Source organism: Sinohyriopsis cumingii, chromosome 4 (genome assembly GCF_028554795.1).
Source record: "Sinohyriopsis cumingii isolate HCF-2022 chromosome 4, ASM2855479v2, whole genome shotgun sequence".
Taxonomy (NCBI): domain Eukaryota; kingdom Metazoa; phylum Mollusca; class Bivalvia; order Unionida; family Unionidae; genus Sinohyriopsis; species Sinohyriopsis cumingii.
The window spans coordinates 68,247,964-68,262,251 of record NC_142964.1 but is presented as its reverse complement, the minus strand read 5'-3'; the positions used below and the strand labels follow the sequence as shown (position 1 = coordinate 68,262,251).

General features: G+C 33.8%; 1 protein-coding gene across 1 annotated transcript in view; it reads left to right on the top strand.

Moving 5' to 3' along the window:
- Positions 1-12,582, top strand: part of LOC149801391 (uncharacterized) — a 63,298-nt gene extending 50,716 nt beyond the window's left edge. The window contains exon 13 of the mRNA XM_089955463.1: positions 2,865-12,582. Within this exon, the coding sequence (XP_089811589.1) occupies positions 2,865-2,970 (106 nt within the window). The 3' untranslated portion in view covers positions 2,971-12,582. The remainder of the gene's footprint in view (positions 1-2,864) is intronic.
- Positions 12,583-14,288: the final 1,706 nt, after the last annotated feature.

Below are 14,288 nucleotides of genomic sequence, written 5' to 3'. Positions count from 1 at the left end.
AAGACAGTCTAGTTGAAATGTCTCAGTACAAGACAGTCTAGTTGAAATGTCTCTCTGTACAAGACATTCTACTTGGAATGTCTCTCTGTACAAGACAGTCTAGTTGAAATGTCTCTCTGTACAAGACTGTCTACTTGGAATGTCTTTTTATCCAAGACAGTCTAGTTGAAATGTCTCTCTGTACAAGACATTATACTTGGAATGTCTTTCTGTACAAGACAGTCTAGTTGAAATGTCTTTATGTACAAGACAGTCTACATGGAATGTCTTTCTGTACAAGACAGTCTAGTTAAAATGTATTTCTATACAAGACAGTCTAGTTGAAATGTCTCTCTGTACAAGACAGTCTACTTGGAATGTCTTTCTGTACAAGACAGTCTAGTTGTAATGTCTTTCTGTACAAGACAGTCTAGTTGAAATGTCTCTCTGTACAAGACAGACTAGTTGAAATTCTCTCTGTACAAGACAGTCTAGTTGTAATGTCTTTCTGTACAAGACAGTCTAGTTGAAATGTCTCTCTGTACAAGACAGTCTAGTTGAAATGACTCTGTACAAGACAGTCTAGTTGAAATGTCTCTCTGTACAAGACTGTCTACTTGGAATGTCTTTCTGTCCAAGACAGTCTAGTTGAAATGTCTCTCTGTACCAGACAGTCTACTTGGAATGTCTCTCTGTACAAGGCAGTGTAGTTGGAATGTCTCTCTGTACAAGACATGTCTTGTTGGAATGTCTCTCTGTATAGACAGTCTAGTTGGAATGTCTCTGTATGAGATAGTCTAGTTGCAATGTATATATAAGATTATCTAATTGGAAAGTCTACCTGTATAAAACAGTCTAGTTGGATTGTCTCTCTGTATAAGATTGTCTCATTGGAATGTTTCTCTTTTTAAGACAGGCTTGTTGGAATGGATCTCTGGATAAGTGTGATTTTGAGGTTTTTTAGCATAGTTTTAACAATTTTCAGTTTATAGTGATGTCTAGCATCGGGGCATCATGCCACATTATCCTGACACCTAGCCGACCACTAACACTAACCTCTTAATACTGAGCACCAAGCAATGCAGCTGTTAGTATCATTTTTGTAAGTCTTTGTTATGACTTGACTGGGGATCAAACCCATGACCTCCCACATCCGAGCTGGATGCTCTAACTGCTAGACCACCGGAGCAGTATTGCTCTCTCTATAAGATAGCCTTGTTGGACTGAGTCTCTGTAGAAGATTGTTTAGTTGGAAAAACTTGCTATAAGACTTCTCTGCTTATAACTCCTGGTAACTGTTGTGACTCCCATGAACAGCATTATACAGGTGGAAAATTGTATGCAGAGCCCTTGTGTGACAATACATATACCTTGGTTTGTTGGGTTGTTTTACAGCAAAACAACACAGCAATTGGAATAATGTGTCTTGCCAAACAAATTACACAGTGTCCTACCTGAGCTGATCAGATAGTGGGATTCAAATTGACACTCTTTCAGGTATATATCTGCCATGATAATGACTGTCCACTGTGGCTTCTGCTTCCACTAGTCACCTCTTGCAGTATGCAAAAGAGCACATCAGGCCTATTGTACAACCCCATGCCTGCAAATTGTCAGACATGGAGTATGCAAAAGAGCACATCAGGCCTATTGTACATCCCCATGCCCACAAGTTGTCAGACATGGAATATGCATAAGAGCACATCAGGACGATTGTATAACCCCATGCCCACAAGTTGTCAGAGAGGGAGTATGCAAAAGAGCACATCAGGCCTATTGTACATCCCCATGCCCACAAGTTGTCAGACATGGAGTATGCAAAAGAGCACATCAGGCCTATTGTACATCCCCATGCCCACAAGTTGTCAGACATGGAGTATGCAAAAGAGCACATCAGGCCTATTGTATAACCCCATGCCCACAAGTTTTCAGACATGGAGTATGCAAAAGAGCACATCAGGCCTATTGTACAACCCCATGCCCACAAGTTGTCAGACATGGATTATGCAAAAGAGCACATCAGACCTATTGTACAACTCCATGCCCACAAGTTGTCGGACATGGAGTATACAAAAGAGCACATCAGGCCTATTGTACAACCCCATGCCCACAAGTTGTCAGACATGGAGTATGCAAAAGAGCACATCAGGCCTATTGTAAATCCCCATGCCCACAAGTTGTCAGACATGGATTATGCAAAAGAGCACATCAGGCCTATTGTATAACCCCATGCCCACAAGTTGTCAGACATGGAGTATGCAAAAGAGCACATCAGGCCTATTGTATAACCCCATGCCCACAAGTTGTCAGACATGGATTATGCAAAAGAGCACATCAGGCCTATTGTATAACCCCATGCCCACAAGTTGTCAGACATGGAGTATGCAAAAGAGCACATCAGGCCTATTGTATAACCCCATGCCCACAAGTTGTCAGACATGGATTATGCAAAAGAGCACATCAGACCTATTGTACAACTCCATGCCCACAAATTGTCAGACATGGAGTATACAGAAGAGTACATCAGGCCTATTATACAACCCCATGCCCACAAGTTGTCAGACATGGAGTATGCAAAAGAACACATCAGACCTATTGTACAACCCCATGCCCACAAGTTGTCAGACATGGAGTATGCAAAAGAGCACATCAGACCTATTGTACAACTCCATGCCCACAAATTGTCAGACATGAAGTATGCAAAAGAGCACATCAGACCTATTGTACAACCCCATGCCCATAAGGTGTCTGACATACTGTGGATCAACTGTTTGTCATAAAATTTCAAGACAAGAGCCAGGGATTCTATTTTGCAGTACATTTGTCAAGGAAGACATAGTGGTCTTTGATAGTAATGGTATGCTCATCTCTTTTCTTTTTGACAGAGAGAAGCGTTTGTATCAGGAACATAAAAAATTGAGGGAGAAGGAAGCTAAGGATAAAGAATCACAAGAACAAGGCAAGCCTTCAAAAACCTGCACCCTCATGTGAAACCATGGCAACATCAAGAGGGTCACCATGACATACATACCATTATCTGTCAAATTAATGTTTGTTGTAAGCAACCATGTTTTTGAATCATTCTGTCACGAAAACATTTTAAAACTTATTTTGCAGTTTGTGAAAAAATAAATTTCTAAGCTTTTTTATAGCTTTACAACCTGTAACTTGAAACATAATTCTTTGGTATTAGTCAAAAAATATATAGTTGTGGTTTTTTTTATCTGAACCTTGTTTTTTCAAATCTTCTTGTGCTTTAAATTAAATATTAAAAGCCCAGAAGATATTTTCAGATACATGAGGTACATCAGCAGCTGAGAAAACAAATATATGTTAACAAAATTATGCCAATTCTAAAATTATGCCAATTCTAAAATTCTTGTTCTACTTTAATGAGGTTGCGGAGTGTGCAAATTTTGGACTTTATTGGTGAAAATGGTTGATTGATTAGATAATTATTTAATAAGATGAATTTAAATGCCTTTTCCCATTTGATATTTTCTTTCAATAGCAAGGTTTCTGACTCAAGAGATCTTACTTTACATTGTTATAAACTGCTGAGTTTTATCCAAGCTGAATGTTTTCTTGAATAACAGTTCTGCTGGAAATCAGAATGTGAAATCTATGGATACTTACTTTCGTCTTATTGGTTTAGATTCTTTTTTGGACATTTACTCTCATTATTTTATGGCAGAATAAAGCCACTGGCATATTTTTTCCTTCAGAGCTGTATAGCTAAACAGTCGTAGTTATGTTGATTGTAGAGGAGTTGTTTACATAAAATATATTTGACCATTTAACTTAATTATTTTATCCAGTTTTATTTTCGTAAATTGCTGAAATAAGTTAAATGGCTTGTTTAGTCTTTTGCAGATTGTCATTCATTAACGAGTTTCAAATATTTTATTTGAATGAACATGAATGTAGGATTCTATATAATATCACATTACAAAAATCACACGTGATATAATAATTTTAATTCATTTTATAATGAAATAGATTTAATAATTTTTCCCTTTTGACAAGTCTTTTTGCAAAATACTGTTTCCAATAAAAGATTTATAAGTAGTTATAAATTAAATATTGCTCAGTAAATGCCCAGTGTAAAGGAGAAATTGAAAAAGGAATGAAGGGCCGGAATAATCATTATATTTAGTTTTGCTTTCCATTTTTGCACATAATGGTGGTTGATACATGTTAGTCACTTTTATGCACTGTTTTTATTTTATGCTAGTCTGTGAATTAGTTCATTTTCTTAGAAAAATAACTTTGATAATTCACTCTGATGAATTATCAGTTTTATTATTTTCCTCTCAAGAAACATTGATAACATTTTTATGACTATATAATTTCATCTGCCATATGGTCAGCTGCTTCAACAAATGGTGCTTTAAGCAAGTCAACCTTTCATGCAATGAAACATGTCTAGATCACACTGTAATCTTTCTTTACAATTTTTTTCCAAACAGCAGCATATCCACTTTAAAATATATAAAAATGTATACCCAAATAAACGCAAAACTGAAGGAATTCATGCCACATTAATTGCAAACTAATGCGCAAATATTTTGATCTATTTTATGTTTATGGATGTGTTTATCATTCAGTCTTTGTCAGTCTTTTGTACTAAGTTTATACAAAGTGTTTACTGTGATAAATTTTTTAAGATTTAATGTTTCCACTATACCCTTATTGGGGTAAAATATTTAAAACTTTTGTTGGACCATTTTACAGTTTGCTTTTATTTTGCTATTTTTCTCTCACATGAGATATATTGGATACATCTGTGGCTGATTAGGTAATCATAGAACATGTTCTCATTTTGCAATAACTTGTGAATGAGGAGCTGAGCTATTGTTCATTTTACATTAGAATATTTTTCACATATTTCACATATTTCACACTTTTCACATATTTCACATTTTTTACTGCTGGAAAGCATATTCTTTAACTTGCAATGGCTAATGTTGTATTGCATTGTTTTCACTGTATTGCTTTGAGATGGCAGATTTATATTGTAGTGAAAATTGTAGGACTTTATGTAGAGCATGTGTCTGTATCACTTTCATTGCTCTACACTTGTATTGTTTTTATGCTTTTAACTTGAACATCATGGCTGTGCATTTACTGATGAAAACATTAGCATTGTGCAATTCTATATAAACTCCAGACTTGTGTCAGAAGGTATTGGGGTGATTCACAAATTAAGGACTCCACACACCGGATCTTTCAATTGTTGCATACTAGAAATTACAGTAGACCTGGGACCAATATTTCCATGTTTGCCTACATAAATACCTGTATATAATGGACAGCTGCAAAAGGGATAGTCTTGGATCTGCCACCAGATAATACACCTGAAGGCTGGGATCTTGGCTGTTGGCATGAAATCAAAATAGGAAATCGGAAAATTGTACAGAACAAGTTTAGTTTCAGTCATTTCTTTACATGTACCGACTTGTCAGTTCTTGGAGGAATGTACTGGAGCTACTGCACATTGCGATAAGAGCTCGCTGTGCAAGCAGTCCTTGCTATATATCATAGCATAGACCCTCATCTCCTTACACATTATACAATGGCAGATGTTGAGCTACATTCGTTATGGCAAGCATGGTTGAGTGTCATGTAGCTAGTTAATATGATAATGTGTCTATCAATATATAGATTTTCCACAGTGTTTGTTTCAATAAATTTCATCACCTGGAAGTTTCTCATGAAATTGAGTAGAGTACTGAGAATGAAAAAAATCCAATCAATTACTACAGACTAACTTTGATCTTTTTTCTTTTGACAAGCAATACTGTAAAACTAGTTACAAAACAGCCAAATAGTTTTGGAATAAACAAAAAAAAGATTTAATTATAACAAAATGGATGATAATTGAAAACAAACAAGATACATATATTCCATGAATTAGGCTAAACATGTTCATGTCACAACTACATTGTATCATACACAATTTCAGTCAGTTACATCACAAAAGTCAATCATCTGCATTTATTTTAGACTTTGCCTATTTCATATTAGAAGGTTGATGACTAAACAAAAGCTGCTATGTTGTAATGTTGCCACCTCATTTTTGTCAAAGATGTTTTACAGTCAAATCTACATGTAGAAACTGTTTGCTATGCATCATTTCATAATCAAGCTGTTAATGCCATCAGAATTTAGCATACATAATTTTCATAGCCTACCAATAATTAATTTTAAAAAATACTGGGTGACTACATGTATATTAATTGGAAAAGTTTTAGTTTTTTAGGAAACAAATACCAAACCTATCTCTGCTCATGCAGACGATCAGTGTCTTTACTATTTAAATTGTGGTTATATGGAGATAGTAATAGCAGAGTCGGTTTTATTGTCATACGATAACATAGCAATCAGTGGATGAATGTCATTTTCAGATGAGAGCAGGCATTAGCTAGATGTTTCCATAGTTTTTGAGTGAGTTTACAGACTTTTTGTGATGTAAAAGTAATTCCGTCCATTTAAAAATGAATATAAAATATTTTGATATTTGTTGTCCTTATTTGGTTTGGAATTTTTTTTTATATAGACTTGTTTGTACATATGTTTACATCAAATTTTTGGGTGAATTCAGATTTTAAAATCTGTCCTTATTTATGACATCTGAATTTTGAGGCTTTGAAAATTTAGCTGTATATTCATTGTTTTTTTTAAATAGGATATATTTATTTGTACCTTTGTTGGCTGCAGATATGAGTAGAAATGTATTCTGTCCATCCGTCATTTCATTTTTCATTACATTCATCATTCTGTCCATCCATCTTTGGGAGGGGGGCATAAGTCACATAAAAAACCAGTGAAACAAGTTTGGTGTTTTATGGCAAAATAACACTAGTAGTTTACTTAGTAAAGTGTCCTGCCCAGTGATGGGTCACTGTAACTGGCATGAGCTGATCCATCGGTAGGATTCAAGCCCCACACTCTTTCAGTCACAAGTCCAGTGTGCAAACCACCGAATCATCTGGTTGGCCAAATTCGATTGTTGCAGAGCATTATCGAAAAAAAAACAATTTCACTTTTCTTCACAAAACCTGATACACGTATCAAATGTACACAAAGGGCATAGAGATTCCCAAGACAAAATTAATTTGTCACCATCAGCATTACCTTGGAGAAGATTTCAAACAGCTCAAGTCCTTATGCTTCCAGAATTTTGGACACAGGGCATACCATCTCCGTGTTTTCATGACTTGCAATATGTCGGCCTATTCTGTGCACAGCTTTGAAAAGATGTAATGTTTATCCATCGAGCTATAGAAGTGAAATACATTACTTGGACTGTTTCTGTCATCAGTTCAGTCGAGTAATTAGATCAGGTTTATAGCTAGTTTTACAAAATTCAATGTAACTATGCCAGTAAATGGCAAGAGATATTAAGCAAAGTAAACCAATCTTGTAAAAAAGTTAGTAAAGTTCAGCATTTTATGAAAAATAAGCTATTACGTGGAAGAGAAACAAAATTGAATAGCATGTAATGTGTTTGCAACATCTTATTTTTGGGGAAAAATTAATAAAGAATTTAGAAACAAGACTATACGCCAGGGAATTTCTTGAGAATCCCATTCTAGCAGCAAGTTGATTCAGGTAGCAGATGATTCTGTACATGTGGGACAACTTTGTGCAAAATTGAAACTTGGATTATGATGCAGAATTGTTTAAAGGTATACATTTCCATCTTTTATATAATGTATTTATTTGTATGATTCTAAGAGATTAATAGTAAATAGAATTTTCTGGGTTACAGGTTCAAGAAGGTCATGGATTGGGTCTTCATGTTGACATTTAGAAGTCACATTTTCATATGCATTTTGAGCTGAAATGTCGGATAAATTTGTACATTTTATGAATATCACTTTCCTTAATTAAAGTATGATTTTTTTTTCTTGATACAAAATTGATTTTTGACCAAAAAGAACATGTGATCCAGTGTTTACAGAAATGCTGTATCATTGTGCAGAATTACCCGATGCACAGAATTGGCAGACATGGTGGCAATTCTTTCTGTGTGTTAGTTCTATAGCTAAAGAAATACATTTCTGATTTATCTTTTGAATACTTTATCTTTTAAATATTATACATTTACACCAAAGCATTACTGTTCTTAATGATTAATGTTTAATTATGGCATACATTTCACACATTGTTAAAAAATATCTTTTCAGGTTAACCTACATATATGCTTGCTTATAAGTCAACTGCAAACAACATAGATGCTGATCTGCCATTGTATAATGTGCCGGCAGATCAGAGTCTGAATTGTTTGTTCTACTGATTACTCCTAACGAACTGCACAGACCAGGATCTGCCAATGCATTTTGTGATGGCAGATCTGGGTCTATACAGTTTGCAGTTCAGCTTGACTTATAAACGGGTGTATATGGTACAATTATAACAAATTAGTTTATTGAAAGGCTTGAGTTAAAAATTATCCAGTGGTTATAGAACTCACCTCTAATATTTAAAAATGAATAGGTAATTTGGATGATTTTTAATTACCTTGATTAGTACAGTGCATTCTTCAAACTCATTAACCTCCATAACATATACAGCACTCCTTCTTTAATGGCAGTTGACTGAAGTCTTAGAATATAATGCCTTATAATGGGGTCATTATGTAAGGAAGTACTTTATACGTGTCCTTTTAGCATTATATAATAAAATGAGACCCATAAATATAAATATAACCACTTTATAACAGGAAGCATGTTATAATAAAGGGCACTGTATTGAGGTAGTGCTGGATTGATATCATTAAAAGTAGCCCTAAAAGTAAATAGACATTAATTATACTTCAGTTTTAACCTTAGAGCACAAAGCCCTGTTGACTTTTGGCAGTGCTTCGAATTAGTGATGGTTTAAAGTAACACAGCAGCAGTAAGTGCAAATGAAACAAATGCTAAGAGGGAACAGCTGTTTCATATAAGAAAATAAGGATCTTTACATAATTTCATTCAATGATATAGGATTTACAGCAATATCAACAATAAAATATTTTTAATATGTTTTTCTTTTTTTATGTTACAGTTCTAATGGCTAGAGAACAAGAAAGTTTTCATTTTTGCGTTAAATTAGAAAACAATGGGCTCCACTTTATTTGTAGTTAAAATATTTTATATTCTCTCTAGTAGATTTTAAGTTTTACATTTTTCTAATAAATTTGGTCAGATTTTCCATTTTCAACAAATATGTATCCTGTTCAGTGTACTCTCTGCTTAGCTGTCACAACAACTAAGGCATGAAGAATCACTTTTATGCTATAATTGGTTACAACAAACTTTACTTCATAAATAAGTAAAATATTTATATATATTTTTCTTACCAGTCAATATTGTAGTTTTCAGCAATGTTATATTTCACTAAGACATCATCTTTAATGAAGTTATGTGAAAAGAAGTCAATTCAGAAAAATCCATTTTTTATTAATTATTTGCACCCATAAAACACTTGGAGAAACTTACAAAGAAATCTCTTTTAAACCTGATAATAACCTCAGTCCTTAATGTCAGTGAACAATATTACCTCCCTTGAAGTCAATCATGTCCATGGAATGGATCAGTCTTCTAAAAGCAATGCATTGATTCCATTAAACATCTAAATCTGTGCTCTCTAGTTAAAATGAATTTATAAATTTATATAATGGCATGAAATGGTTTTATAACTCGCAGTGTGAAAAATAATGAAAAATATGCAAAAATGTACAGAAAAATTAAGGAAATTTGATAAGAGAGTGGTTTTTCAGGGGGTAGGGGATGGTGGAACCAACAGGCAGACAAGATTAGATGTAAATAGGTAACCATGACTTCCAGTTTTTGTTCCTAATGTATAAGATCATCAATGCGGGGAAATGATCAGCTTGGGACATGGGACTTTACAGAACCCACACAATCAGCTCAAAGGTTAGCAAAGCAAAATGTAAAGCTCCTGCTGTATCTGTTCCAGTGATGATGTCAAATGTGTTTTTTCCTGACCTTAAATCTGCTAGACCTCAAAAGGTATAACAGACCCATTTGAATACCCAGACAAGGATCTAAACACAGTGTGAGGGATAACCAGATCTAAACGCAGTGCGAGGGATAACTCTAGCTTGAACTAAGAAATGAGTGGGAGATTACTCAAGCTCACACTAAGAAATGAGTGGGAGATGATCTAGCCATAGCTAAAAACTGTCAGTTTAAATATTTTAGTGTTGAAAATACTGATAACTTGGTGGTTTGAAGTAATACTATTTTAAACAAGATTAGGTGGAAGAACATAACTCCTGATATATTTGTATTCATAGTCCCTTTTACTATCTTAAACATTACTCTAAATAATTTTTTTTTTTTTTTAAATTCTTATATGTTACTGGAGAATTCATACATGTATTGACATTTAAAACATTAATAAAGTGGTGATTTCCTTTTAAAATATTTTTTGCTTTATAACCATCAGTGGGACATTATCCAAGGGAAATAACTACTATTCGGTCTACTCATATACTTGAATTTTCGTTAATACCCTTGACAAAAAATTAAAAGGCCTTAGTAGCTCTTTGTTACTACTTTTAGTAAGACCATAACAAGTAAGTGTGCAACTATTATTAGTAATGCAAACTATATCTGGTAAAAGAAAAAAGACAATATGCCATAAGGCATGGAAGATTTGAAATCCATTCAAGCCAAAAATAGCATTAATTCTATCATTCCATCTTTTAAATCTCCAAGACAAAAGTTTAAATTACTACACCTACTCAAATTTGCCTGCCTCCATACATTTTTTAATGTGTTTTCTAAAAAGACAGTCAGTATTTTCCTCTTTTCACTTGCTTTATATGTTTGCAGACAGATCTAATTCTACAAAAGAAATACCAATTAAAGTATTAAAAACAACAATCTGATTCAAAAAGGAAACAAATTGATGATTCATAAGGCAGTAAAACAAGGTTTTTGGTTTTAAGTTTTGGCAGTAGCTTCTTTACCAACATGTATGGTGCATGTATGAAATATTTTTTTTAAAAAAATGAGTTTTTCCATTTTTCTACTACAGCAAGAACTTGAGTCTGCAATTGTGAAGCTCAAATTGTTGAGTTGTATTTGAGGCAGTTTTTACAAATGTCAACTTCTAATGACAAAATTAGCCAGTTATATAGACTCTTATGAAGTCTTTACTTCAAATCATTAAATGTGAAAATTCAACCAAATTATCAGCTGTAATCCGCTGGACTTTTGGCTTGTAGTTACAATTTTCATTTTATAGGTAAATTATGAACTCTGAAAATCAGGATCTCATGTAAAGAAAAGTTTAAGAACTGTTCATTTGATGAGGTCATTTTGATTGACTAACTTTTTCTATTTGAAGTTTGAAGATTACTTCAAAAAAAAAAAAGTGTAATGAAGCTGCATTAAAAACTTTTGACATTGATATGTGGTATGTATAAACACATTTTGGTTTATGTCTGATACACGTTTAACAAAAGCTTTATGTTACAGTCCTCAATGAGTGTTTTTTTATTGATAAAATGCCTTTAAAATTGTATTTTTAAAAGAATTTTTACTCAGGTTTATTTAACCTTATTTTCAGCTAAAGTTTCACTCAACAGCTCATCTGAATTAAAAGTCAGTCAAACCTTTACAATGGTTCAGTGTCTGTTCAGCATCTTACATCAAATAGCAGTGTTTTTCCATTAATATATTACATGTTTTAGCAACTCAACCTAAACTTTTTTGATGATAATCTTAAAATTGACACACACATAACTTCATACATACTATTGTCTAGTTGACCTTAAGTGAAAATGTTGGCCTTCGGAACATTTAATATGGCCACAGAGCTGGAATAAAGTAGGTCAGTGACTTGCGTTTGAATTCCTTCACTTGCTTGTTAAGGAATGTGTTTCATTGATATATTTTAGAATTCTTTCACTTGCTTGTTAATGAATGCATTTCATTGTTCTGTTTTAAAATTCCTTCCTTTTATTGTTGAAAACACTATTGGCCTGGTGGTATTTTACACAAGATTAGATGGAAGAACATAACACCTGATATATTTTTATTTGTAGTCCCTATTACTATCTTAAATATAATACTCTAAATAATTGTATAACATTTTTTGAAAAAAAAATCTCATATCTGTCTGGAGAATCAATACATGTATTAACATTTAAAACACCAATAGAGTGGTGCTTTCCTTTTAAAATAATTTTCTGCAATTGTTACTATTATAACCATCAGTGGAAGAGTATCCAAGGGAAGTAACTACTCTCAGATCTAATCATTTACTTGATGTGAGAAAAAAATCATAGATGAGCTCTTTGGATACATACTCATGTAAGCAGATATTTGTCCATTTATAGCTCTGTTACCTGAGATAGAATCACATTCATGTTATATAATGCTACACATATTGTATTGTCAGACATTGAAAAAATACCATATCACAATCATTTTCTCTATGGAGAATTTTGTGATGATGCAATTGTCAAGCTGAAATGATTGCCACATTTTCCCATTTGAATATTCATTGAATGTATTTGGAAAGAGTTTGAATACCAGGATTCATTGATGTTAATAAAGAAGCTTTTTGATTCTTCCCTTTTTTCTGTGTTTACTTTGGTATTAACCCCCTCCACACCCTGCTAGGCAGCATCGAAAAAACTAAACAAGTTGATCCAAATCTAATTAAATGACATTTTAGCAGTCTTCAGTGTATTGTTTTATTAAAAATAATCAAGAAAAATTAATATAGGTGTTATTTTCTTTGTTTATCTTCAAACCAAATATGACTAAAATCATTCATATAGTGTTGAAGTCAGATGAAAGATTAAAAAAGGTCAGTAATTTTCAAATACTTATTCAGTTAAATATGAGTACTGTCTCAACATATTGTGTAAGCAATGCTCTATTAATAAGGAAAATCAAAAAAATCGGCTTTCAATCCAAACTGGCGGGAGATAAAAAATGTGAAGACAGTTGATATGCACAGACGATGGGTTGATTGGTCTTGTCAATTGGTTTTCGTACTCATTCCTTTTATGTTATTTATATTAATTAAGTGCAGAAATTGCAGGAGTGATGTATGTTAATATATTATAAAGTCCATGTTCTTTATGAACTTCCCATACTACTCCTAATCGTTTTAGGATCACCTGATTGATAATGAATGGAAATAGCATTGTTGTGAGCAATGTGACTGTGAAAATATTTTTAGCAAAATTCCTACTGTCAATTCCTGTGAAAAGTGTTTTGTTTTTCGTCCTTCAGGTTTGAAGATGACTATGACATAACTAACTGGTTTGGCTTCTGTGAGTGCACGAGTGGCTGATTAGGTCAGTTGTATTCTGAACTGTCTGTGGCACACTTGACAGGATTTGCCACTTTGGTTTGCTTGATCAATAGAGGATGTGCTGCAATTGTGAGAATGATCTTCTTGGTTTTTCTGCACTGCTTTTGCAGTTTTACTCAGTTCAAGTCTGTAGCTCCAGTAAGGATGAGACTGCACCAGTGGAGCAATCCTGGACAAGATCTTCCGAAAACTCATGGTCAATGTTGAAATGTTTCAAGGATGACTTGATGGAATCTTTGAAGTGTTTCATCTGACAACTTTTTCTCCTTCAGCTTGCCACAGAAGATTTTGTTTGGTAGTTGCTCTTCTGAAATCCAAGTGACATGAAATGCAGATCTCGTATGTAATTTCTTCAGCAGAGTGTGGAAGCTTGTAATACAGGTTCATGTGATAGAATGCCTAATACGTTTAAAATAACAAACTGGCTGAAGACTATTTTCTACGCTTTTTTCAATACCGAAGCAAATCAGTACGTCACGCTGCCGTATGTACTTAAAATCCACGACTGCGACCAAGACGATATTCGATCAGAACAACGAGAATGTTTCTCTTCAGACCCTTTTGATTTTCATGTTGGAATGTTGTCGATCCGAACTGAAGATGTTAAGACGTTGTCGTGGAAAATTTCAACTGTTATCTATGGACCAAGGCGGTATCGATCACTTAATGAAAGATCCTTCTATTGCCAAAGCGTGTGAATTAGTGTACTGAAAGAAATTCATGCGCGAGAACAAGCTAGCTATCTTACCACGTCAATCTATTTATGTTGTCAGCCGTCGATATTCACCCAAAGCTTTGCGTTGGTTACATTACTTGAGTGAAACTAAGCTAGACACTACCCAGAGAAAAAGATTGGATCTTATTTCGAGAATAGATGGGATTTAGAATTTCTGGGATATTTATTTCATGAATGCCCCACTTGTTATCCTCGACGAGACCTGAATAATCTTTATTCTGAG